Raw genomic sequence first — 27,291 nt, forward strand, 5'->3', positions numbered from 1 at the left:
CCCCCACCTCAGATGCCAAGGCAGATTTGGAACCTTTTTCTGATTGATCACAGTTGCCCAGTATACTTCACATAAAAGAGAAACAGAATTTGTTCACGTTCAGAAAATGAACTGGAACCATCTTCAAAACAACAGTTTTTCAGGATTGTGTAGGTTTTCACAGCCTGAGGCAGAGGACAAAAGGTCACTGAAGACACACAGTTTGATGTGCTTTACAACCTGTCCCTCAGACTTACCTGTTGCTTTAAGTACAGGTTTGACACTGACAGTGGGAAATCTGATTACTTGACCAAAATGGCAATACCTGAAGTGTTTAAGTCAGTTGGCCAGACTGCAATTCATAGGCTTACTTTTATACATCATTGCAATGTTCATGAAAATAACAAAAGTGTGTTTTCAAAGATGCGAAGACCATTATGTGAGTTTGACAGATGGATCTTTGAACTGGAAAATCTCCTCATCAAAAAGGTCTTCTGGCAGTTCTTCATCTCCATCAGCAAAAAACGTAGGGAATGGAGGGTTTTTATTGCAGTCCTTGTAAGTAGGCAATTTGCTATCTCTGACCTAAAAAGCAGGAAAGGAGAGAGTAGGGTTAATAAATCTTCCAGAAGGTTTTCAGACAGTGATACACTAGAATTTAAAGAACTCAGCTTGCATGCATAAGAAAAAATCCAACAGCATTCACACTGCATTTATTTAAAGAATTCCAGGTATAATATCAGTTACTTTAACATCAACCCTAGCTATCGAATTTAACCTTTTGTACTCATCATTAAAAAGATTTTCAAAATCAGCAAAACTAAAAAAAAAAATCCAAAGAAAATTTGTCATTGCAGCGAATCAAAACCTACTCGTATGAATTCACTGCTCAATATTTTAAAACGTTATTAAAATAGAAGTACAGCTTGTTTAAGCAGTGCTTATTTCCCACAATATGTTCCTACCTGACATTCCAAGTTACATTATGCAGTGTAATCACCTCTTCAACAAACAAGACACGCATTTGTAGGTGTGATGCAAACTAATTATGGCAACTAATTTTGCAAAGATATGTGCATGTGCTGTATTCAATCCCTCTGGCTATTGCAGAGCTATTCAGTGACTGCAGAGTTAAACATCTGAAGTTCTTCACTCGGGAATCAGTACCTAAGTTTGTCCAACATGAGCCCTTAAGACAGTTCATTTGCAAGAACTGTGGAGCCACAGAGAAATTCCTTTAGTGACCTCTCTACATGTGGAAAGATTTAAAATCTAGCCCCTGAAACTCCAATCTCTGAAGCAAATTAGTAGCTAGAATTATCAGCAAAAAGCAGTTTGTCTGCAGTAGCAGATAGAAGGCTGGTATCTCTGAATAAAAAAAGAGCTACAAATTCTTCAGCAATGAAATTTGATTTAAAATTAAATTCTTCTTTTCTATATTGTTACATACGATCTTCCTCCTCCTGAGGTGTAATAATCCCTCTCAGGCACTATACTCAAGTGGATTAAAAAAAAAAAGTGCAAATAGATTAGACAAAATTTTAGCAGAGGGAAGATAAGCTCTTCCTCTTAGTTTTTGGTGGGCTTTTAAAGAACAGGACTCTTGTTCTTACTTAGCTGGACAAAGACCTCACATAGGGCAATTGTGATTTATGCCAAAAATTAAATAAAACAATTTTATGCCCACTGAATGCTCTCTTCTGACAGCACTATATTTACCACATACATATCTGTTATTACTTGAACCTTTCCCAAAGTCCATGAGGATTCCTGCAGATGGCATGAACAATAAATTTGACATTCCAATAGTTTTCTAAGGACAGGCTTGATAAACAAAAGAAAACCTTTTGCTAAGAATGAGGGTATGAAGGGCTCAACATGTTGCACTGGTTAGGATGGCTAAGTAGCTTTCCAAGTAGATCACTTCCCTTCTACAGAGGTGTTCTCTACAGACTCGTGAACTGCCAGACCTGCAGTTCCCAATTTACACTGTGTATCTGGATGGAATGAACTAGGCTGACGTCCAAGTCCACAGACCTTTGCTGCAACAGTTCCAGCAGCAGTGAATTCAGAAGAAACAGTCAGACAGCTTCAGCAATGCCACCTGAAGGATGGCATTTTCAGAGATGTTATCCTTCCCTTTCAACATGCCGCGGCCGTTTCTTTTACCATATGAAAACACGTTTTAATTGCTTCTCTGGTTATCTATTATTTCCCTTGCTAATTTCTCCTTTACTCTCTAATCCTATTATGCACCATAAACTTCTCTGTCAACAGCAAAACCCCTCATGGTCCCTACATGAGTGAGTATGAGGAAGATTAGAACAAATTATTTTATTTATGATAACTTACTTATTTCATGTATATCTTATTTAAATGTTTTTCATGTCTAGTTTTTGTTATTTTTGATTATTTTCATCATGAACTAGTATGTGCTGTTACATACAGGCTGTGTCATTGCAGGCAGTTCTGGATACCCGGAAAATGAAAGGAATTGACATGTTTGTTTTCCTCCTATTTTTTTTTCCATTTCTTCTTAAAACAATTTCTTATGACAGGATTTAGCAGTTAGAACATCTGCTCTTAAACTCAAGGCAAATCCAACAGTCTAATCTTAGTCCTGCATTAGTTTACCTAAACGAATTTCAGATTTCTGTCCAGACTTAACATTGTATGAAATACATATTAATGCTAAGGGGCATTTTGGAGATAGTATCTCAAGTGTGATATGGAGAATTCTTAAAATAGTTCTAAGATTCTCATGAAACATCTCCAACAGACCATTGTTGCTCTCAGAGGAGTACACTACTGTTTTCATTTTGCCCCTTCCAAACTCCTCAGAAGCTTGACAGATCCCAGAAGCACAGGCCACATCTGATATTAAAACAGTTTTCTTCTGATATGCTCTTTCTTTTCATTGGTATAATTGATGCAGTATTTCTTTTGACTGGTGAAACTACTGCTCTTTTTCCATCTTCTTCTACATTCATTGCTTTTGAATGCAATTTTAAGTAAAAAAGCACTATCTTAGAGTATCACTATCACACTCCATGAACCCCTTTCTCCTTGAAATTTAGAAAAGTTAGATATTATTATTTTATTACCAGGTATTATCATTATCATTCCTATTTAAACAAAGAACTCAACTTCATTCTACACCTGAAAGTATTGATTAGCAACTAAAATATGGTATATCTGTCTTCTCAAAAGGATTAATTACTCCCTTTACATTCATGAAAGGCCCAGCATACCAAAGGTTTCCTGTATCTATTACCTCAGATTCCTGAACCATCATTTCACGACAGTATAAAAGGATTCAATGGTGTGCAGCAGCAGCAGCTACACTTGTCTGTATAAGCATGTACACAGAAAAGAAGTGCAGGTGACCCAGCACATCTCTTCCTGTCCTCCTAGTAACCTTCTGAGAACATCCCTAATAAAGGAGTTAAGTTTTCATGCTGTGTTATTAAAATAGAGTGAATTTAGCTCTCACCCACAGCAGGAATCAAGCTCATAGTCCAAACTGTTACTGCAATCCATAAAAGCATTTGCAGTATAACTCATATAACAAATGCTTGGCTTACTCAACTGCTATATTAATAGCACTGTATATTACAGTAGACTGTACTACAGATAGATGGTATGTACAGATGATGGCATATACACTACAGGATATTCTCTGACAGGCCATTTTATTACAAAAAATTCTAGAGAAAGCTGAAATTGGAGCTGGTCGGTATTTTGTCACAAAATCCTTGGAACAGTCATGAAGGGTTTTGCAGACAATTAATAAAACTGCACTTATGTATGTCCCCTATACTGACAGCATAATGGGTAGCATAAACAAATACAAACTCAGAAATCTATCACCACAAAAAGCTTAATGTGGTCTTAAACAAAAGTTAAAAACTGATGCTTAAGTCACAACTCACACCTGTAGTTTTACAGGGTTTCAGGCTGTGTTAACAGCCACAGCAAAGAATGCAAGCTATTTGCTAAACAGAAAAATGTGTTTAAATATAGAAAATGATTAGAAATAAGCTCCCCAGGTGTCATGCATCACCTAACTCAGCTTCTCTGCTATTTTTGAAGCTAGACATGAAAATTGAACCCTAGAATTATATCCATTTCTGACCAGCCTTATTTTTTCTTAAAAAATAACCCAACCATACAAAAAATCCCCAAACCTCCACACAACTCTATCAATGAGGCCCAAGGCACAGGACATAGAATATGAAAGAATTGAAGGAATCACACTATTTCTGCGTGTCCTCAACTTTAGCAGAGTACACCCAAGCCAGGCATCAACAGCTAGAAACATAGCACAGTAATACTGGGAATTGTGAAATAAAATAAGAAGAATGCAAATCACTACAGACTTCTCTTAAAAAAAAAAAAACAAAGAAAAAGGAGCCAAACAAAAATAAGCTACCTCAAGACCTAAGTTACTAGATCAAGTGGAACATCATACTAAAGCAACTTGTATACTTCAATTTAACTCAGGTCTAGCATAGAAACAGGCCAGTTCAGTATCTGACTTGCAAAGCAACTCCTATGGGCTACAAGACTTGCCAGAATTTCTGTCTTCACTACAAATGATACACTCAAAGTGATCAATGCTGAATGTCCTAAAAAAATCAGGTGCCTTAAAATTAGGGCAGGTATAAAACACTATCAGAGATAAACTATAACATCCTGAATGATAATATACCATATTACAGTACCCCCTCCACTAAAAGGCATCTACTTAAAAAGGGAATTAAGTCCTGTGCATCTCTCTTGAATGACAGGAAAGAGAACTTTTTGGTAATATACTTGGGAGAGCAATCCAGAGCCACAACCTTTTGAAAGAGAAAACTATTACAGATGGTAACTATAGGCCCTGTGATCTAAGAAGATACCCCAGAAAGAAACAGGAGTTACCTGAGGTAGGCTATCTTGACAGGCCCAACACACAAACTCACAAATGCTTACTCTGCAATGTTACTCTTGTAACAGAAGAACTCTGTGCACTCCACCACACTGCTAAGGTTTCTTAATTTTATCAGACCTTGCAACTGAGAAAGACATCCATGCTAAAGTGAGCTTTTTTCATTAGTTTTCCAGTTAGCTAGAAACATTAAGTATGTCAGTTATTTACCTGCATACTTCAGTGTGCAATATCAAATGAAAGCTGATTCTAATGAAAACCACAAATCCATCAATCCTAGTACTCTGCAATTTTATTCTGCTGAAAAGAAAACTTGAAAAATTTAAGTCTTTCATCTCTGTCTCAATGCAGTGCTGATCACGAAGTTTCCAAAAATACAATATAAATAAATATATGCTTTAAAGGTGCACTGTGGTTTTAATGGTTACCAAGCAACACAGAGTGGGCACTGAACACAAATGCTTTCCTCTTGGAGACACACAAAGAGGAGAGTGTTATGCAATATTTCACTCTGGAGCTCAAAGACAGATGGATTCAAATTCCCTAGACATTAGTCCTACTTAATTACAGGCAGGTATTCAGTGGAATGAACAGTAAGTACGACTGTTAATATCCCGTAATTCCTCTCCCGAACTACAGACCCAAACAAACATACAACAATATATTGAAAGTCGATGTCTAAAACCAAACAAGAAAACATCCTGGAAGAAAGGCACTACGCAAGCTAAAAGCAACACAGATGATAGAGCAAGATTAAATGGAGAAGAAAGCCCCCAGAAATTAGAGAACCAAATAGTATTGCTTTGCCTGAGTTTATAATTAAAGTTTTTTCTACTCTTTGGAGATATATTTGTAAAAATAAGGGAAAAAAAAGAATGCAATGTAATTCATATGGCTTAAAAGGAAAAAACCACAGAATGGATCCACCAGCTCAAGGAACTGGAATGAACTGTTGCTTCCTACATACTGCCTTCAATCTCCAAATAAGAATGGAAGCAATTTTTGGAAACCTATTTCTTAATAGCAATAATACCTACTGCTTAGTCTTTATCTCAAACAGTGCTATTTATTATTAAATGTCATGAAAATTTGAGTCTGGAGCACTTTGGTCAAGATTTTTCATATACTCTATTATCTTAAGAAAGGAGCTCTAAGAGAAGAAAAGCCTCATTATTCCCATGTATGTTCTTCTCCAAGCACAGTGTGCAGTGTCTGATCAGCAAGTGAAGAACGATTTGTTTGAATGAGATCTTCATGGTGTACATAAGGATGTGCATTATTAACACACAGAGCTTTGTTTCTAAAAACAATTTATATTACAGGCATGTAATAAATGTTTGTTTTCTTAACTCACTTAAAATCAGAAATAAAAAAAATCAGCTTATTGAGTCTAGTTAGAATAAAAGTTATAATCTGGTAGAAACAGGTATGGTGTTCACAGGCTTCATAAGATGTTGTATCCTTACACATAAAACATGTGAGATGTGTACCAGCATTTGCCACCAAGTGTGGATTTTAACAGCATGACCAGGATAACTTGCTTAAAAAGAACTATTAAGATCAAAGAATTCAGTCTGGGCATCAAACATTTCTCATTTTTTCAGCTACATTATACTGCTTGTACACCTACATTATAATTTAAAACTAACATCCTAAAATAAATTCCCACTTAATTAAATTTCAGACTGACATAGAGCAATCAGGTTCATGCCTCAGGATTAGAAAAAATACTTTGAACACAGTTGAAGAAAAGGTCATTCAGTCCAATCTGTGGATGAAAAGCCAGCCAAACTACACTCTTAATTCTATGTAATTGATATCAGGCCCAGTAATTTTGCAGAAGTTGTCCTGAAAATTACATCGCCCGGACACCTCTTAACCAATATTCACTACCTTGGAAGAGAAACACACAATGTACTCTCCAGGCTTGGGTGGGACATTACAATAAAAACAGTTTAGAGACACCTCGCTCAGGAAAAAAGGCCTTATTTGCAGTGACAGAAACAAATTAAACTTCATTCTTCTGTGGGTAGAACAGCTATTTAACAGGTAGGATTGCTGTATGTAAAGCTCAGTAGCTGTGGAGTTCTGCTCCACAGTTAAGAAACAGAAACTGGATGTCCATAATAAAACAGAAGAAGACAAACTCTTTGGAAACATCTGAACTTGATGAACTCTTTAACTTTTCAAGTCCTGAATAATTTAAATCCCTACAATGTTTCCAAGGATTTAAAACTATCTATTAGATACACAGGTACATGTAAATTAAAATCTTTACAGTCCTTCATAGCAAAGACATTTGATACCCTGTACTCTGTTCAGTCAGAAAGGAAACAACTTCCTCCAAGTAAGTGGTGCTTGCACATGTGTAGAATATACCTAATTAGAAAGAAAAATATTTTTGAAAATGACCCTTAAAAAGCACTTTCCTTGCTTTGATGCTAATTATTTACATTGTAAGAACACTTACTAGACTCTTCATTGTTTCAAGACTGTCTATGGAAAACTGAAACAATCTCCATAAAATTTGAAATTAATTCTGTAAACTGCCACAGAAAATAACAGTGACACATTTTTACTGATTTCAAAGGGAACTCAGACCTTTATTGTGAACTCCAGCTGTCTCTTCCTGTACCTCAAATGCTTCTTGGGAAGGTAACTGCTACTGGGTATGGGAATGCTTTAAATAACCTCTAAAGCAAGACTTGCTGTGTATCTCTGCTCATGAATACAACCCTTAAATAATATTCTGGAAATCTCACCACTGTGCTACTGGCTCATGTTAGCATCCAAAGGGGAGGGACATAGCCTGGAAACACTTACCACAGGGTTTCAGCAACTGTGCTGGTGTAAGATAAGGTACATGGATGCACAACCTCAGTGCACAGCTAAAAAGGGGTTTAGAGCATGAGCCACTGCCCCTACTGATCACTCTCTTTCATGGAACTGATTCCACTGTCCTTTAATTCAACAGTACAAAATTCCTCAGAAGAAATGAAATTGCATCCTACCAGTGTTCTGCCATTTGTAAATTGAGTTGTAGAGAGCTTAAGAGCCACTAATCCCAGTATTGAAACTAGCAAACATACCTTCACCAGACAATTGGTGTGACCTGGAACAGATCCATTTACATAAATAATGTCATGTTTTGTATTGATCCTCCACACCTAGGAAACAGAAAAAAAAATTAGACATTGAGCCCTGTTTAGAGACTACTCCCAGTTTTATAAACAATAGTACAACAAAGCCCAAACTAATTAATTAGCTGTGGTACTCTGGGGAAAGAAAATGTTCTGCAGACTAAACTTGCCACAAAATTCACTCACATGCCACTTGGAGTGCAGAACCTCCTAATGCAAGGGGCTGAAAACTTTCAAAGGGCTGGTGATCAGGCTGTATTTGGTAAAGCAGCTCTTTGTTCAGTGTAACACCAACCAAAGCTTCCATGTGTCTTTTCCCTCTAACAGCAACATGGTGAAAACCACGAAAAATTGAAAACCATCACAGGTGACAAAATAAAATACATGTCCTCATGAAAATGTTCCTGTGACTGTATGTTAATTTCTTAACTCAATCAGGTGCTCAACTGAACACACATATTTTATGCTACAAAAAATTAGTTGTAGTAAACAGAGAACAGAAGCAGCACTTTTTTGCAAATTAGAGGTCAACATGCTTTTTGGGCAAACTGCCTTCAGAGACAGAGAAGAGTAGCTTTAATAGACCCGGAGCTGCAGCTCTGTACAAATTTGAATCTGGAGAGAAACTATAACCCCCTTTTTGCACATGAAAGACCACGATCAAGTTGGAGCTTCAAACAACCCAGATTTGGGTTGGGTATAAACAAGTGGAATAGGCATGAAAGCATTAACTGAAGTCACCAAAAGCCTGACTGTTCTGCCTCTTCAAAGGCAGAAGTCAAGGGACATAGTGAAAAACACACTAGTTGCAGAGGCATCACCTGAAATCCCAGTTCTCAGGGTACCACAAATGCAAAGGATGTTCAGGTAAGTTATTTGTAACCCATGCAAAGACAGGAGAACACATTTTCTGCTCTGGTCTCTCCAGCTTGCTTACTTCAAGCAGCTGCTGTCAGTATCCTGGCAGAGGTGACAGACAGGACACCATTGCTTGGCAATGCCACCACCTTATACACACACTGGTATACTCAGAACTCACCTTTAATCCAAAAGATGTCCTGTAGATGTTACCCATTTTACCAGGCATTTTCTTTCCGCGATAAACTTTGGCAGCTTTCTAGACAAAAACAAGGCCAAAACCACCACGTTAACTGCAAGAGGTAGTACACTTACAAACTGAGGAGGAGCACCAGAGAAAATATGCTGATATTTCCAATGTTGAAAACATGTAATATCAAAAAAATTGAATCCTGAGAAGCATTTTAAATACCTCCTGCTGGAGCTTAGGTTTTACTCTACATGTGTTCTGAAATACTTGACCTCAATCACAAATTTTTTATATCTACAGATGCACACACACTGTAGCTTCCCTCCTCCCCTAATCCATGAGTTTTTACTCTGATGTCAATCAGATCTTTTTTAACACATGTATTCTTGAGAATGGAAATTCTAATTCCTTTCTCTGCTATTCCTTAGTTTCTGAATCACATTTTTGACTGGCTGGGTATAAACTAGGCAACAAAGGGGAAAAAAGGTAGGAAAAGTGCAATAATTTTCAATTCTACACTGCTAGCAAGGGATTTGTATCTTGCACCTCTCTGTTATTCATTAATGTTTTCGGATTTTTTTAATACTTGTGAAAAATCATGATTTTACGAAATCAGCTGCAATGCAGTTCTAGGGAGAGGATTCTGTACTCAACAGTCCTGGATTACAAAAATGTCTGAGATGGCCAACCATAGATGGGAAAGTACTATCAAGGCATTGTTTTTCCCCTATTGCATCATTTCACCTTGTTTCCTTCCCATCATACCTATTTCCAATACCATTTTCATTCTATATACTTTGTGAAATTACATCCAGCATTATTGCTTAGGAAATTCTACTTTAAAGAAGAGTAAAGAGGGGTTATTTTGTAATGATTAATACCATCTGCTAAAATAGCATTTAGTGTTCAAATATTTACATTTTTCAGTCAAAACAAGTGCCAGGTGTAGAACTCTTTTTACAGCTGAAACTGAGGACTATAAATGAGTAATGCATGCTTTTATATTCTCAATTACTTGAACTTCACTGACCATTGCCTTTTTGCTTTTACTATTCTCTTGAGCATTATTAATCTCTTTTTTGTATTTTAATTTCTCTAAAAAATTTACAGACAGTTCAGTACTATGACTCAGTTGATCTTAATTAGCTCACAAAAAATTCCTCTTAGCTCAGTCTAGATACTGTACAGCCTTTATAAGACAAAGTCTGAAATTAGCCTGCTCAAAGAGCTTTTATACTAATATTATTTATAGTTTGAAATGTAAAAATATGACTCTGTACTCTGCTTAGAAATGCATAGAAGCTTACACACTTCTGGGAATAATTCCCTACTAAATTATGGGGATCAGTTCATTAGGCAGCTACACATGCCAGGCAAGGTGATAAAAGGAACCAGGGTTCCAAAGAACAGTACAATAGCTGCAGTATAAAATAACGAGCAAATCCTTTCCAATCTATAAATGCTGTGATAAAAGCTTCTTAGAATTCTCTTTAAAGTATTAAGACTATTCCTCTCACTATATTACAAAATATGCCAATTTGCTCAGTTAAAATATGTGCACTCACCATAAATACAGAATATTCATAAATCGAGGCCTAAGAGAACAGCATTGTTCCTTATACAGGTTTCTGAACCTCCTTTGCTGCTGGGATTCCCTGCTAGCACAGAGTAAATGTAGCAGCTAGCTGTTGTACATTTGTTCAGCTTTAGTAAGCTGTTCTAAAAACACTGAAGAATGTTTTAATGGGAAATGAGAATCCTCACATTGGTAGATATTGCTCCAGGTCGTCTGTGAGTTTTTGTCTGGCCATGGCTTGCAGGCTGACCTTTAAATCCCCACCTTTTCATGACACCTTGAAATCCTTTACCAATTCTGAAAATGAAAATAATTAAGAAATAAACCTGGGTTAGTCGGACATAAAGTTTCTAGCAATAACCAATAATTTCTGTCAGCCTCATGATTTTTTACCTTTAACAATGCTTAGCCTAGGGAAGAATATACTTAAGTAAAATCTGTATTTTCTACCATAAACATATTTTAGCACAATGCTTGAAGATTGCTTTACAGAATATGAAGCACTAGAAGAGAGTCAAACAGGCAAGAAGACTAACATAAAATGCTCCTTGCAGTGACTGTCTTCAATAAAAGTTACTGTAACAAACCTTTCACAGAGTGAGCAGCAGAACAAACAAACAACCCAATCAAAAACCCAAATACCATATACCACAACTTAATGTCAGGCCTAAGCATTGAGACAGGAAAGAGACAGCTAGAAGGAACATTTCTTTTCCATATTACAACAAACTCATCTCTTGAGAACAGCTTTGTGTATAGTGACAACATGTAATTCCTGTGATCCGTACTCATCTAACAAATAATGTCTAAAACACATTAACAAATCAAATATATTTTCAGAGTCCACGACCTTCATCTTTGAGCCACATGACAACATTACTGGCTTTGGAATTCTCTTTTTTACTGCAGGAACAGACTCAATAGTAAAAATCACCTTATCATTGCACAAAGGAAAAGCCAAATAAAGTGTGTGTTAAACTGGCATTGTCTGTGTCTAAAAGGAGAAGTCTGACCACACTGTTTATGGCTGCAATGATTATTTAATTTAACCTGAAATTAGCTCAGTTGGTTAGAGCGGGTGCTACTAACACCAAGGTTGTGAGTTCCATCCCTGTAAGGACATTTCACTTAAAGAATTGGACCTTATGATCCTTGTGGGTCCCTTCCAACTCAGAATATCCTGTGATTGATTTAGCAAGAGGATCCTTTTCCTCCGATTTACAGAAATCCTTTCTCTGCTAATGCACTTTACATTAAAAATAAAAATATATAGGCACTTTGCATCTGAAATAAAGCTGGGTATGAGCATGCACAGAGCACGCTCTACGCAGGAACTGCACTTGGCTGACTCCCTGCTCCCTGCCATGAAAAACTAGAGAACATACAAACACAGACAACACCAACATTCATGAAAACTTTCGTCTTCCCACTTGAATAACTCTCCTCTAACTCCTGTCCTGGTTGCCTTGAACACATCAAACCACAGTCAAAAACAGCCTTAAAGACTCTCTAAAGCTACAGAACTGCAACAGAACAAGAGCTGTGCAACCACGGTGTCTGTTTCCCGGTCTTCCCTTCCCTGCTCAGAACCTAGGGGTCAATCCCAGTTAAATTTGGCAAAGAAACATGTGTAATTGTTTGAATAAAGAAGTTACTGGTTAGAAGCCCCTGACTACTTTTTGCTCCTTACCTACGGCTAAGGAAAAGCTAAAACTTAATGAAGTAGTGATATCTTCCTTTGACCTGACAGCTGGCCAGGGATGCCACTGGTTGTCACCAGCAAGACAAGCCCTTCCAGGCCAGGAGACAGTGGTGGGACATGAGGATATGAAGGGGGTCGGGGCCATGGGAGGAAGCTGAATGAAGGCACCTGCAGGAGGGAGGACCTGGGTTACCTGGGATCAGGAAAACAAGACAGGAATCCAAAGGATGCAAGGCTTTGTAGCACCAGTTTCTGAGAGAATTAGCTTATTTTAAAACCTTGCAGTAGTAAACAGCAATAGTTGTAAAAAATGGTTTGAAAAATACACTTTTAAGAGAGGCTCAAAACTTGTGTTTTCATATTGCTAGGGATCAGTAACTATGGAATACATGCAGAAACTAAGCTATAGGAAAACTCCTATCTGTTCTGCCAAAATGCTATTTTTCTCTATAAAACTACCTATTAGTGGCCATGTTTTCCAAGTAGACTACTTCTGCCATCTCTAGCTAGAAGATGGACTTAGCAAAGTCTCCAAACCCAGCTGCAAGCAGGTTGCATAACAGCAGCTGTGCAGTCACCAGAGTGAGCAGGTAAATGATGGAGCATGAAAAATTCTTTACCTGCAGAAATGTCCTTGCAATTCAGAGAAAACCACACAACCACAGAAAGCTACCATTTCAAAAGTAAACACTACTGTCAACCTTAGTCACAAAGAATATATCTCTGATGTCATGAAACCAACATTTCACTCAGATTGCTCATTTTTTATCATGAACAATTTATAATACTGTAAGTTTGGCTTTAAAAAATTTAAAGCACAAATACTTTATACATGCAAGAGATGTATTTTGAAAAAAGAGTTTAGTACATCAAATATTATAAGATATTTTCAAAAAGAAGTGATTATATCACAAGATAAAGAGCTGCTAGTGTTAAATGATTCATGCAATAGAGAATGCTCAGTTGCTTCTTGGTCTTTCCAATTACATACATATTTTCTGTGAACAAAGACTCAGATTTTACAATATCGAAGCCTTAGCAAATTTACAGAATGTGTGACCAGACTAAAAAAAGAGCACTCTGGTAAACCTGAAAGTCCTCTTGCATCTGTTAATCTGGAATATGAAAACGAATCTTCAGCCTCTGAAATATTCTGCCTAAAGCCAAGGAAAGATATTGCAATGCTGAAATTTAGAGTATTTTATAATGTGCAATTCTTTACTACCTATCAAGGCTTTTTCACTGTATTAGTTCAATAATGTTTCAGACTAGTTTAACTTTTTGTTTGTAAAAAGCACTCAATTACCTACAAGGGCATTTTACCTTATGACTTTCTGACATTAATTTTCTATTCAATATGACACAGCCATCATGACTGAAATAACTAAATCAGAAGCAGCTACAGGTTTTTTTCATTTTGGCGCTTTTGATTAAAAAAAGGAAAAAAAGTGTAATGTTCTTTAAATATATGCCAAGAGGAGAAACAATTGCACAGTGTATATTTCTTACTCAACTCATGCTCTATCTGGAATAAAGCTGGAACCAGAATAAGAACTACACCATTATTTGAAACTTTACATTCAATCTGGATAAAGTAAGGAACTACTAACATCTGGTTTATAATAAAATTTAGAACTGGCCAACTACACAGTTGACCCAATATACCTCAAGCATTCTAAAGAACAGTGTTTTTACAGCCTAAGTTGATGTGAGTAAGATCTGTTTTCAGACACGTGGTGGATTTCTCCACTATATGCAAAAAAATTTGAGTAAATTTTCCATGATTCAAAATTTATCTGTAGTTCTAATGCAAAGATTTTACATTCTTCCCGTTGAATGAAATGCAAAGTGCTTTTGAAGCTAGTTTGTATCTTATTTAAACTACGAAGAGAACTTAAGATGCATGCTGTTCAAGACATACTATGGAAAAATCAGAGAAGGGTTTATACAGTTCACAGTTTTCTTAAACTTTTTTTATTCTGACAAAAATAATGAATATTATGTAAGATTATATTCCTGTTGATTTCTGAACAGACACCAGGTGTCAGCTATTAATATCACTCATTTAATTTCAGGTTGTTTAATTGCCCCCTTTGCCCTTTTAAAAAATTACTAGGTGTAATACATTCAGTGAGTGCCACCAATAAAAGAAAAATAATTATTGAAACTCAACATCAGCCAGTTGAACTTTTCAAAAAACATTAAGATCTGTCAAAGTGGAATGTTAATCCAGTACTATATCTTAACTTCACAGAATAAATAACTAAAATCCACTCAGAGAAAATCAAGTTATCTACAGTATCTGAAATACGATAACCAAGAACCTACACAGAAGTAGAGTGTTTGACACCCTACTTATCCTGTTGTGATACCATGCTAAGAAATCTTCTACTTGTTGTCTTGGTTTGAATCAAGGGCTGTGTGCTTTTGTTCTAACAGTACCATGAGACACCATATCTGAACACAAAACCCCACATGCACAAGACTTATAAAACTAGATTTGAAATGTGTAATGCCCCTGTTCTTCAACAGATGCCATTTAGTGACTTAGCTTACTTGGGTTCACTGAGTGAAGCATTACCTGATTCCCAGAAAGGAATCACAGGCAGCAATGATGATATGAAAAACTAAGACACACAAGAGTTAAATGAAAGGAAAACAATCTTTCTGTAGAGTTAAAAATAGAGTTTAATTACAGTTGTTCTGGTCTCACCAGCAGGAAAGCAGATGTTCAGGTCAACCACCCAATTTTGCAAAAAACCTCGTTTTCCAGGTTTGATACAAGTAAAATGCCAATACCTAATGAGACAACTTTCATTTAGAAAGCTGCTCAAATAAAGCACTCTAATTAAGCAACAATTTATTTTGCAAGTAACTCTTCAAATGCAGTTAATTTAAAAGACCATTATTTAGATGCTACAAGGGAAAAGTATTCCAACTACTTAGTCAAATCATTTCAGGCAAATGGAGTGCTCAGATTCAGCCTCAGATTACCCTATCAACTGAGCAAAACTTAAATAAACCATGAACACTCCAGAATCACCACTCAATTCTAGTCTGTTTCCAACAAAACTACTGTTGGCGTTTTTCTTGGGAGTGACAAAATTTCTGATGTTCCTCACCACCCTCACAGTAAAGAATTTCTTCCAAATACCTAACCTAAAGCTACTTTCAGTTTGAAGCCATTTATCCTGTCACTACATGCTTTTGTAAATAGTCTTTCTCCATCTTTCTTACAGGCTCCCTTCAGGTACTGGAAGGCTGCAATTCACTCTGTATTCCTAATGATCATGTGCTTTGTTTTGCAAACAAGCTATGGTCTCTTACAGGATGCTCACTGAATGCAACTTAGAAGCAGAATGAATAATTGCCAGATTTAAGTATTGCATAAGAAAGTCTGACATGGAAAAAATACTAATTCCAGTCAATTCCTTGAACTGCTTTTCTCAATAGGGTGCCCTCATAAAAGTAGTAAGGAGTATTAGAATTGCATACTCAGCTCTATTGATATGGCTGTTTTCCCCTTATATACAAAACCCTGTGAGTATTGGACTTGAGTCTCACACATATGTGAGATAACTGCAGTACTATCTCCATTGCAGAGAAAAGACAGCATGTAATGGAAAATATTATCTTTGTATCACGACACTGGAATATGCAGACAGGAGTTCTCTTGGTCAAGGGAAATCACAGATGTACTTCAAGAGCCATGACCATATCTTTGCCACAAGATGCCAGTTTTTCTGTTGATACCCTCTACTGCTTGAGCTCTAATTTGGCATTTGCAGTGGTCTGAGAGGAAATCATTCCTCCCACATTAAAGATCATTAGCCACTGCTGGCAAGGACATGAGCTGGAATATGAGAGAAAATGAGAAAAAAGAATGTGACAGCTCTGTTACACTGCTAAATGTATTGACTATCTTTTTGCTTTCCTTTCAGTCCACATCTCTCTTCACATCTCTTCACCAAATTAAAATCAAGCAGTCTTTTTGGGAACTGATGCCTTTCAGCATTTATTCTCCATTTTCACATACCAGAAATACTGCATTATAGATCTCTGCCTGTGCTAATCAAGTGGATGTGAGAGACAACACATGTGGCAGAACCTGACCCTTAATAGTATTAGTTGTCTACCTGCCTTGTTCAAAATCAAGAGTAAGCCTCATCAAGAAAGATACTTTGATATTTTTGACCCAATGAGTGAATGGGTGTCAATTTCCTGTCACCACCCTTGTAATTGGACTTCAGCTTTTGTGAGCCATGGGTTCAAACCAAAGTAGAGGGAGGAAAAAAAAAAAAATCAACTGGTCTCTTAGGGAGAGATTTAACACACATTAAATCCCCAGGAACCTACGTTTTTGCAGTAACATCCACAAACTGCCCGGGGCGGAAGTGAGCCGCATACAAAGGAGTACCTGCAAAAGAAGAGCAGAGATCATATTCAACTAAGTGCTAAAATCCTCAAACCACTAGCCAGTCATTATCCTCCAGGGTACATTACAGTCACAGGAAAGGAAACAAAACTTGTTATTTACATCTTATTTGTTCCTCTTTATGAACCTCACTGACTGAAATAGATGCTTTGTATTTACTATTTAAGCACACTTCTCAGGTCCTAATCCAATTTCAGATAAGTAGGAAGGAAGGGTCAAGGCTTTAGTCAGATACACTGCCCTTCATACACCACCAAAACCCAGTGTCTAATTAGTTAAGACTCATAATACACATGCTTACCAAGAAAACAGATTATGCTGCACTTAGAACTACTAGCACTTCACAAGGTTTTTTAAAAAATAAATCAAACCAAAAAAACCACAACCCCCCCCACTTACTTTAAAAAATGGGGTTAAGAATAAAAAAATAAATAAAATTTTGCAATGCTTCTATTAAGATGAAGCGTTTCCAAACTAAAGACTGTGGCAAAAGTACAGCTTCATCCACTGGGAAATTGTCTACACACTAACCTTTAGCAGAAACAGTGCTACTGTAGGTCAGTGACATCACTCACCTCACTGTAATTACACTAATTCCTTAAGTACTTGCAGTATCAAAATATTAATTTTAGATTTGTTTTGTCTTCAGTGGTTTTTTTTTCATCCAAGTGCAATATTCTTTCATTTAGCACCTTAAAAAAACCCAACAAAGCAAATCTGGTGACTTAGCTCATTATAAATGAACTTTAACCTGAAGATCCATGTGGCTGCATATTTCAGTTTCTATTTTAGTCTGTTATACATCCATTTAAAAAAAAAAGAAATTCTAATTGCTTCATGTTTTTTCAATTGCTTTCATGTTTTCTCAGATCTGTATGAATGCAAACTGAAATGATGTAAACCTCTCGGAAGTCTCAAGCATAAAAACCCTCACATTATTTCATGTTATATTTACACAATCCACACATTGGGATAACTGTCAACTGACACAAACCCATGCACATAAAGGATGTTATGTACAAAATACACACCCTGCAAAACCAGTTTATCAAAAACTTGCAATTCTGCTTTATCTCAAGCTATTGCTTCCATTTATCAGTCCAGACTACCTCTTTATGTCAGATTTGATTTTTATCTGCACTGTCTTAAAAAGGTCTTGCAAAAAGCTCCACTAATGGCACTACATTAGAATTTCCTGCCCTATATAAGTCTTCAGAAAATACCTGCAACTACCAAAAACCACAAAATAAATGCAACTTAATACACTACCTAATAAAACCTCAGAAACTTAAAGCTTTTCATTTGATCTCCAAACTTCCAGTACTGCTCTTTAGTGAGAATGTTTGTTATAAAACATGTTTCAGTATGTTTTATTTTACAACCTGTCAGAAAAAGCAGCCATCGTCCTACTTTTGAATGCAGCAAGAAGAAAAAAAAACCTGCTATTTCAGGGTCCTGAGAAACATTACCACAAAATTTTGTGTCTCTCTCATTAGGATAAACACAGAACTTCCTGTAACTGTATCCATATTTATGCCCAACAAGTCAGTCAAGGTTACAGACATTTACTTCTTAACTCAATGTTCAGATCAGTAAATTTGGATTGGACTAATTTACTAATCAATGGAAACACAGTATCCAGGAAAAAGCCTACATCTCAACTAGAAAGTAAACCCCATTTTCTAATTTTCCCTATGAAAGAAGTTTGCTTGTGCTTAATGACAAAGAATTCAGCAACTTCTATAAAAAACAAAACTGAAACACACATCGTAACTTCCTTTAGGTCTACAAGTGGCAGATGTTAAAGGATTGTGCACATAATACTTGGTAGCTCAAAAAGATTACCTGGCTTAATTATGGCATCATCTGTTACATTAAATGTTGTAACTTTCTGTTTCCGTGGCACTCCAGCTTCTTTAAAAATTTCATGTGCAGACTCTGGTTTCTGTAACAAAAAGCAGCCATAAAAAAGAAGTCATCTTAAAATACCCAAGGATCAACCTAGCACAGAAAATGATTACAGACCGTCAACATCATTCAGAGAAACAGATATATCATACCAGATTTCATCTTGAGGCTTGTGTTTTATCTCTCCATAAAATTTATTTTAAAACTCCTGTGTCTGTCTTTTATTTTCTCTCAAGTAGTCACCCTACTGATACCTAACATAAACAAGAAATATGTGAAGATATCAAAGATCAGGAAAGGGAAACCAATCATTTAGAATGTAGATAAAAGATACTACTTTCTTTTCATGGCTTACAAGGAGTTTTGTAGTAATTTAAAAGTTTGTTCTCTTTTTCAAAGCTTCTGATGACTTAGTTCCACACCACAACAAATAGAATTTATTTAACAAAGAAAACCATAGAAACAAATTCTCTTCTTGCAGAAACTTTTAGAAATGCTTAAACTTCCAGAGAAGAAAATTTTCAGTCTCTGGGCAAAAAAAGAAAAATTAATGACAACAAGTTTATGATCCAAGTATTTTTAAGATACAGCAAGTACACTCAGTGTCAAACCACTGCTGACTTACTAAAGCAGGGATCTTCTTTTCAGATGAGTCTGACAAATTTAAAAGTACTTAAAACTATTCTCAGCAGTTTTAAACAAGACATCTCACAGAACATCAGACCACTGAGATGAAACCAAGCAACAGAAACAGTGATGCAGGAAAATTGTGGCCACAGGAAAAAGAGTGATGCAGCTGATTTTCCTTCAAATGAATTCTGGTAGAAAGCAATTTAAGCATCTAACAATTCTGTCACACTTGGATAATCTCATCTCTGAGGTTTGCTTCTCTCCAAACTTCTGTGTAGTTCCCTCTCTCTCAAAAATTATTTTGTGTATTTTAAGACCAAATAGTGTGAACAACTTAAAAATGTTACTTAGTTACTTATTTGAAAACACAGTTTTGAAAATCTGCACGCAGTCCTTTCTTTAGTTTTCAAACATTTGTTGAAAAGTATTAAAAGAACAGAGGGAGTTTTATGAAGAATGAGGAAGCAAGATGATGAGGGGATCTCTGATTAGAAAACCCAGAAAATTTATGAATCTGTCTTTGAGAGCGAAGTGTTTTTCAAGAGGTTTCTTAACTTGAGGTCACAGTACAAAATACACCGAATACCTTTAAAAAACCAAAATCGACTACATAAAAAAATCTTTCCTAAGACCACAAATACTTGAGGGATCAGTGGAACAACTGTATTAATCTGCAGAACCATATGTGAGAATGAAAAATAAAGAGATGGCCTTTCTAGTAAGTGCCTGTATATCAATCCTTTATTTCCAGTTATGTAAAACTGCTGCCTTTAGCTACACCAAGGGGAGCCCTGTGCTCAGCATGGGTGGCTGGAAACAGCTACCACAGCTGAAGAAAAGCTGTGAAGTCAAAGGGTAAAATTCACTTACATCTCAAGAGTCCTACTCTAGGCTGTAGCCTTGCACTTTTCTACTGTAACAGCACCTCCTCTTCAAACAGTCAAGTCAGAGAGATGTATTTTCACAAACAAAACACTGCAGTCTTTACAAACCCTTCCTAAAAAGCAATACTGAAGAGGAGAACACTGAGTGAATTCTCAGATGCTCTTAATTTTTAAAAACACCAACAATATCTTCCAGTATTATAGGAAGTCTATAAAATATTTCTGGAAAAAAAAAAAGTTTATGCACTGACAGAACTGTACTTTTGAGCATAATTTTGAATTAAAAAGTCATGAAAAATCTGTTCACCTATAACAGAGTGACATACATCAAGCAAGAAAGGAAAAATAAAGCTGTTAAAAATGCAATACTCCTTATCGGTTTTTAAAGCAATTTGACACTCCAAAGAAATACAGGAAATTCTTTGTTAGCAAAATTACTGAAGGAATCTTTTGATTGACTTAATTAAAAATCACTAGCTGTGAGGAATCTGAGGAAGACAGATGTTCCTAGGAGGAATTAACAAAAGAGAAATTGCTTATGCTAATACAAGACAGTATCATTCACCTTTCTTTTAAATCTCACTTCTGACACTTCAGAGAGAAAAGAAACACATAAAAAGGCTGATAAACATAGGAAAACAATGATCAAATCTTGCAGCTGAACCACAGAAATACATCACTTGTTAGCACCTTAACAAGTAAAACTGCTTAGAATCAGCATGCCAAATTCTTCCTTAGGAATTATCTAGTTTATACAATGATGGTATCAAAAATAATAATACAGAACTCAGTATAATAATAATACACAGTTCAGTCTCAGGCCAGGACCTGAGATTAATCACCAAAGATTACTCAAAGGATATTTAATTAATTTCTTTACTAAAATGAGTCTAAGTTCAACCAAATTAATAGGAGCTAATGTGGGAAAAGTTATGCCCAAAGAAAGTCTTTAACATAACTCACACTACTAAAACATTCTTGAGTTGACTTTTCAGGTAGTTCTGTTTCAAAGAAGTTTTCTTAGTTCATAGTGGCTGTTTAAAAAGAAGTTTTCTTTATGCCTCTTTACTTCTGGCATGTTTCTACTCTGACAACATACTGGAGTACTGGTAACATCATCTTCATGAAAAGATCAACTCTAAGGAGTCTAATGGGCAAAATACAACTTGAAAATTATTATTCCCATGACTCTTGTATGTCTTAGACCAAAGTAACAGGAAAGAAAAAACACAGCTGTCATTTTTCCAGGAAGAATGTCATACCTGGAAAGTGGAAATGGACTGAAGTGACAGGATAGACACCTGAAAAGTACAAGCTGTAATAGTGAAATGTGGCATAAACCCACTGAATAAAAGAATGGTACCTTGAAGTATAAGCCTGTTCAAAATCAGTAGAATATATTAAAAAAGCCAACACATCCATCAAATGAAAAAACGTCCTTCTTCTCTCACCTCTACTAAAGCAGAAACAAGTACACAGATTAATTTTGAGGCCCTGGACAACCATCTGTTTGAAAAAGGGAAATCTATGTCCTCAAAAAGCCACAATCACGAACTGAAATGATCTGCTTAGCAGTCACAAGCCCTGGGATTTTTTTACTGGCCTAAATCAGACAAATGAATGTCAGGACACTGCAAGAAGTGACAAATTGTATTTTTACAAAAAGAATGCATCACAGAAACTGCTATCCTTTGGGGGAATGCTTTGTTCCTGCTTGATCTATAACTCATCCTGAGGAATGACAGCTCCGCTAGACAATCTCAGCCACTGAAGGTATCTGGGAATTCCACATCAAGCAACTGGGATGTCTAAACAACTGGGTGGTTTTGATATGGCTGGTGATGAGCTACAATCATGATGCCATCTAAGTTTTAAACTTACTTATTAGCAGAACTATGGGCAAATTCAACAATGTCAACAGACCTGGGGAAAAAAATAGCACTACAGCTAAAAAGACAGTACAGAAGAGTAAGCTAGAGTACATAGTCTTGTAAACAACTGATGATGCTGGGTAAGTTTACAACAGGCCCTTAAAGTGTGCATCTTGCAGTTCTCATCTCAACTGCATCTTCACAGACACGGTGAACACGCATTTCTACACTGCTAATGGTCCTTCAAACCCTTTCACCAGCATGGGACACTGCACATCAAAGCAAATTCCTAAACCCACAGCTTTCCTGGAGAATTAAGAGGCAAAACTTTCAAAAAGTTCTTCTTGCTATTCTCTTAACCAAGACTTTACACTAACATTAGGAAAAGGCAAAGGTGAACATGACAAAACATCAGTTCCAAAGCACGCTTGTCTGCCAATTCATCTTTCAGAGAAGTCTACTTATGCTACTTTTATATTGTAATCACAACAGAAACAACAAGCACAATACCCAAAGTGGTTCACTTACAGAAAAAGGAGATGCATTTTTGCCTCCAACAAGCAGCTTAGCTGTTTTTCCACCTGACTCTTCCTTTGAAACATATCTTAAAACATGGCAATCTTGAACCTGAAGAAAAGAAAAAGTGTTTCCTTGAGTATAAGCAGATGTGTACACTTTAAGGCAACAGTAATAAAGGAAGTCAGTCTCTGTTTTCATAACAGAAGATAAAGCCTACAAGTAAGAGAGTGTTACTTTTTACCATTGACATTGCTTTTCCAGTGAACTGAAGGCTTATTTTAGAAAAAAACCCCAGTAGAATGCAAACTAATTTCTCTAGAAGTGCTCTAGAAATTGAATAAACTTTTATAATCACCTTTTGCATGCAAGATCTGCAAAATCCCTATTGTAAGCATGCAAAGCATACAGTAAGAGCCCACATTTTAGACTCCTGCTCCTTTGCCTTGTAAACCTGATGGCCTTCACAGCAGTGGCTCCTCATATGGCAGCAACCAGTCAGCAAAAGGCTTCATCACAACAGCAGCTGCCAAAGAATATGAAGAAGCAGCTTCAGAGCTACAAAGGCTCAGAAACCAAGGTGAAACTAATCCCAACATGCCTGCAGGTGGAAAAATAAAAGAAGTGAAGTGGGATAGTTAACCCCAGATTTGTTGCATCACCTAGGTAACACCAATCACAGCTCTGCAGCCTTTGAATAGCTGAGGCAGCAGGCAGGCCACTCCTAGAAAGTTCATATATAAACAGAATGGGCATGGGGTACTAAACAGGAGTGAAAGAAATCTTTACTTTCTTTCAGGACTTCCTACTCTGTACAAGTACTAAGTTTCACTTTTGCTTGAAACACCTGGTTTACAATCTGAATACAGTATAGGAGATGAAATTCATGATGATTTATTTCACCTTAAGTAGTGTGACAGCATGTTTTTCTCCTGATTTGGTCCATATTGGCATCATTCCCAGTTTTACTGCAACAACACCAACTCTGATGGAATCTGTAAATCAAAACAGAACATGGATGCAAATTCACACTTAATAATTGAAAGAGTTCATCTAATAATCTCCAAAGTCCCATTACCTCTGATCTTTCCTAAGGAGGTGAAGGAGAGAAAACACCAGTAAGTCCCTGCGGGTAGGTGGGGGGTTTTTAATCCCACCAGCAGTAAAGTTCCATCTGTTTCAGCTGTGTTTGATAGAAAATGCAACTACTTTTGGCTTGGTTTTTTTTCAGAAATACAATGCCCATGTATTAGAGCCAACTAATTGGCTCTAATATTGAAATACTTGGCTCTAATATTGGCTCTAACTATTGAAAAGTTAACTGTAGGAGGTTCCTCCCACCCCAGTCTTTGCAAAGGCAACCCGTCAAGTCTGCCACACGAATGATGTGACCCTTTTGAAAGCTCAAAAACTAAATACTGTGCTCTAGCCCATAAGAACTTATAATCACAGACCTGAAGTGGGATGTATTATATACAACACTTTTTCTTTAGCGTCCAGCAATATTAACAAGAACATTTTCAAGTTCATATACTTTATATTCCAAGGAGATTTTTTTGACGATTTCTTAATTTATTAACTTGTTGTACAGCAGTGGGACAGGCCAAGTGCTGGACTAAAAGACCAAACTTAAGAACTAAAAGCTCTTAAAAGGTTCTTAACACCTTGTAGTATTTTAAATGCTTTTTAGAGAACTGACATATTACATTTACTTATTTACTTATTTACTAGGAGATGTATTGAATGATTGATGTGAAAGCCAAAAGGAGAATACTTCACAAGACACAATCCTGGTGTTACTGAATGCAACAACAATAATAATTTAAGCATGAATCTGGTATTTCAGAAGAGATACTTTCTCACCTGGTGTCCACTCGTTCAGTGGCCATGGCTCATCCTTCAGAGGGCACAGCTTGCTGGCTGTCTGAGCTTTGTACTCCTCTGCAGTTGCCTTCTTGAGGAACTCCACATTCTCTTCAGAAAGATGCTCATGCCACCATGTAGAGCTGTTGATGTGTCTGACCACAAAGCCCAGCTGCCCCCTTTCCAGTGGCGGGAAAAGGTTTTAAGCATCTTATCAGTACAAAAAATGTCTCATAACATGTATGTTACATCTAATTTATAAAGCACCTAATTTTTTGTCATTTGACTAAGTATTCTGAATTATACCGAAGGGGAGAACCAACAACAAAGCAACCAACCACTCATTTTAAGACAAAAAAACCCCCCAGCTAGATCCATGAATAAAGAGATAACAGTAGGTACTGTTTACCTTAACTTTAGCAAGACCTTTTAAAACAATCTCTTGTGGCATCCTTCTATCCAAGATGGGGTGTTATGGCATGGATAGGTAGGCTATCAGGTGAGCAAAAACCTGGCTGGATCACTGGGCTGAAGGAGTCACAGCTGATGGTTTGGACTCTACTAGAAGACCAGTTACAAGCAGATTTCTTCAAGAGTCTATTCAAGGACTTGTCCTGTTTAATATGTTTATCAGTGGCCTCTAAGAGAGGATGAGTGCTCCCTTCATAAGTTTGAAGGGAGCAGTGGATGATGCTCAAGGGTGTCCCTCTGGCCAACAAGGAACCCAATGAAATTCAAAAGCAGAAATGCACAGTCCCATTCAGAAGTGGCATGGAATAATTTGTGAGAAAGCTACTGACAAGATCAAGGCAGGCCATGCTCACTGAGGTGCATGCCAGGAGAATGAGAAGTGGTATAAAACCGAAAAGGGGAATTCAGATTTCACATAAGGAAACAATGTTCAGCCTGAAGACAATCAAACACTGGCACTGAGGTCTAGAGGGACTGTGCTGATTCAGTCCTTGGAGGCTTTCAAGTCCCAAAACCACAATGCCCTGACCAACCTCAGGGCTGGCCACATTGTGAGAAAGAACTCAGCTTGGAACTTGGCTCCGCAGCTCCCTTCCAGCCCCAACAACACTGCTAAACAGCTCAGTGTCCTGCCATAAATTTTATGAGGGCTAAAAAAGGTGTGAATGCTCTCCAGTCCTCTGCAACGCCAACAGAAGGGTATTTAATAATACAGGTAGTGAATGCACGTGGTCAGCAGGCCAAGATGACCCAAAGCACGACAGGTCAAGTCGATCACAATGCTGCGAAGATGCTTTGGAGGCGAACACGCCTGTCCTGCCATAACTCCCACGCAGGCTGGGGCTATTTCCAAGGCTGGGGCTACTTCTACGGCTGGAGTGGCCCAGCACTACCCACGGCACCACCACCTCTGCACGAGCAAAGCTTCCAGACCGCACACAGAGGCCTCTCCAAGGGCGACCAGAGACGGCGCCCAGCGGCAGGGAGAGGCCGCCGAGGGACAAGGGCCGCTGAGGTGCCCCTCACCTTCCAGTACCTGAAGGGAATTTACGGGAAACACGAGGCTAAACTACTTATAAGAGCATGTAGTGACAGGACAAGGGGGAATGGGTTCAAACCGAAAGACAGTAGGCTTAGATTAGATATTAGGAAGAAATTCTTTACCGTGAGGGTGGTGAGGCACTGGAACAGGTTGCCCAGAGAAGCTGCGGATGGCCCATCCCTGGCAGCGTTCAAGGCCACGATGGATGCAGCTCTGAGCAACCTGGTCTAGCTGAAGGCGTCCCTTCCCACAGCAGGGGGGTTGGAACTAGATTCTCTTCAAAGTCCCCTTCCAACCCCGGCCATTCTACGATTCTATTTACTCGGGGCTGCAACACGGGCCAAGCCACGCCCTGCTCCCCGCTCTTCCTGCCTCCTCTTCTTCCCCCCCCTTTCCCCCGCAGCAGCCCCTTCCCCTCCCAGCCGTGCCGCTACCTGTGTCCGGGAGCCGCCGCCGCCGCCCAAAGGCGCCCGCCGAGCCGGGCCAGCCGCCCCCAGCCCGCCATGCCGCCACCCCGGCGGAGCCGCCGCCGCCTTCCGGCCCTGCCGCGTCCGCCGCTGGAAACCTTCCGTGCTGCCCCGCACAGACAGTTCCGGCCCCGCGGGCGCCGAGCTGAAGAGTCGACATAAAGACTCCCGAATCACCCCAAAGGCGTGGGCTGCAGCACCCGTGACCGATTGAGCTACTCTGACTCGGGGGGAATAGCTCACCCAAGGGCGAGGACATGCACAAATAGCCATGGACAGCCTCTCCCCCCCCGCAGCCTTTCCATCCCTTCTCTGCCTGTATTCCAGCCGCCAGCCAGTAAAATCCAACGCACACGTGTCTAAAACGGGAAAATGCCAGCGGCTGGTGGGGTTTATCGCTGGCAAACACTACTTAGGCACACAGGGTTGCGGGACGATGGACTCAAAACCTTCCTGCGGGTGTTGAACAGATGCCTTCGGGGATGTGGTGGTGTCTGGGAAGAAGCGACTCTGCTGTGTCAAACCTGTGCGGGTCGCGGGGTTTAACCACGTCAGGTCTTTTCTCCCAGGAAAATGAGCGACAGGACGAGAGGAAACGGCCTCAAGTTGTGGCAGAGGAAGATTAGATCGGGTATTGGTGAAAATTTAGTCACGGAAAGGGTGGTTAAGCATTGGAACAGGCTGCCCAGAGAACGTAATGGGATAATGGGTGGACTCGATGATCTTAGAGGCCTTTCCCAACCTGGATGATCCCATGGCTCTATGATTAGGGGCTGTGAGCAAGTGGCTGGGCGGGAGGACAGCGTTTATGGGAAGTGTATTTAATAGT

At 38.2% G+C, this 27,291-nt stretch overlaps 1 protein-coding gene across 1 annotated transcript; it reads right to left on the minus strand.

Moving 5' to 3' along the window:
- Positions 1-26,524, minus strand: MRPL3 (mitochondrial ribosomal protein L3). The gene is made up of 10 exons (XM_082277811.1): positions 26,430-26,524; positions 24,483-24,661; positions 23,523-23,614; positions 22,632-22,730; positions 18,656-18,755; positions 16,732-16,792; positions 10,862-10,970; positions 9,089-9,166; positions 7,999-8,076; positions 1-564 (listed from the first exon to the last, which is right to left on the minus strand). Exons 1-10 carry the CDS (start codon positions 26,498-26,500, stop codon positions 415-417), a joined length of 1,017 nt encoding a protein of 338 aa, XP_082133937.1. The 5' UTR covers positions 26,501-26,524; the 3' UTR covers positions 1-414.
- Positions 26,525-27,291: the final 767 nt, after the last annotated feature.

Source organism: Coloeus monedula (genome assembly GCF_965178545.1).
Source record: "Coloeus monedula genome assembly, chromosome: 1".
NCBI lineage: Eukaryota > Metazoa > Chordata > Aves > Passeriformes > Corvidae > Coloeus > Coloeus monedula.

Excerpts from the sequence above, each read along its gene's own strand:
- MRPL3 (XM_082277811.1), bottom strand. The coding sequence starts at position 26,500 with ATGGCGGGCTGGGGGCGGCTGGCCCGGCTCGGCGGGCGCCTTTGGGCG. Across the intron at positions 23,615-24,482 it reads ACTGAACGAGTGGACACCAG|ATTCCATCAGAGTTGGTGTT; the intron begins GTGAGAAAGTAT and ends TTTGATTTACAG. Across the intron at positions 565-7,998 it reads ACACCAATTGTCTGGTGAAG|GTCAGAGATAGCAAATTGCC; the intron begins GTATGTTTGCTA and ends CCTGCTTTTTAG.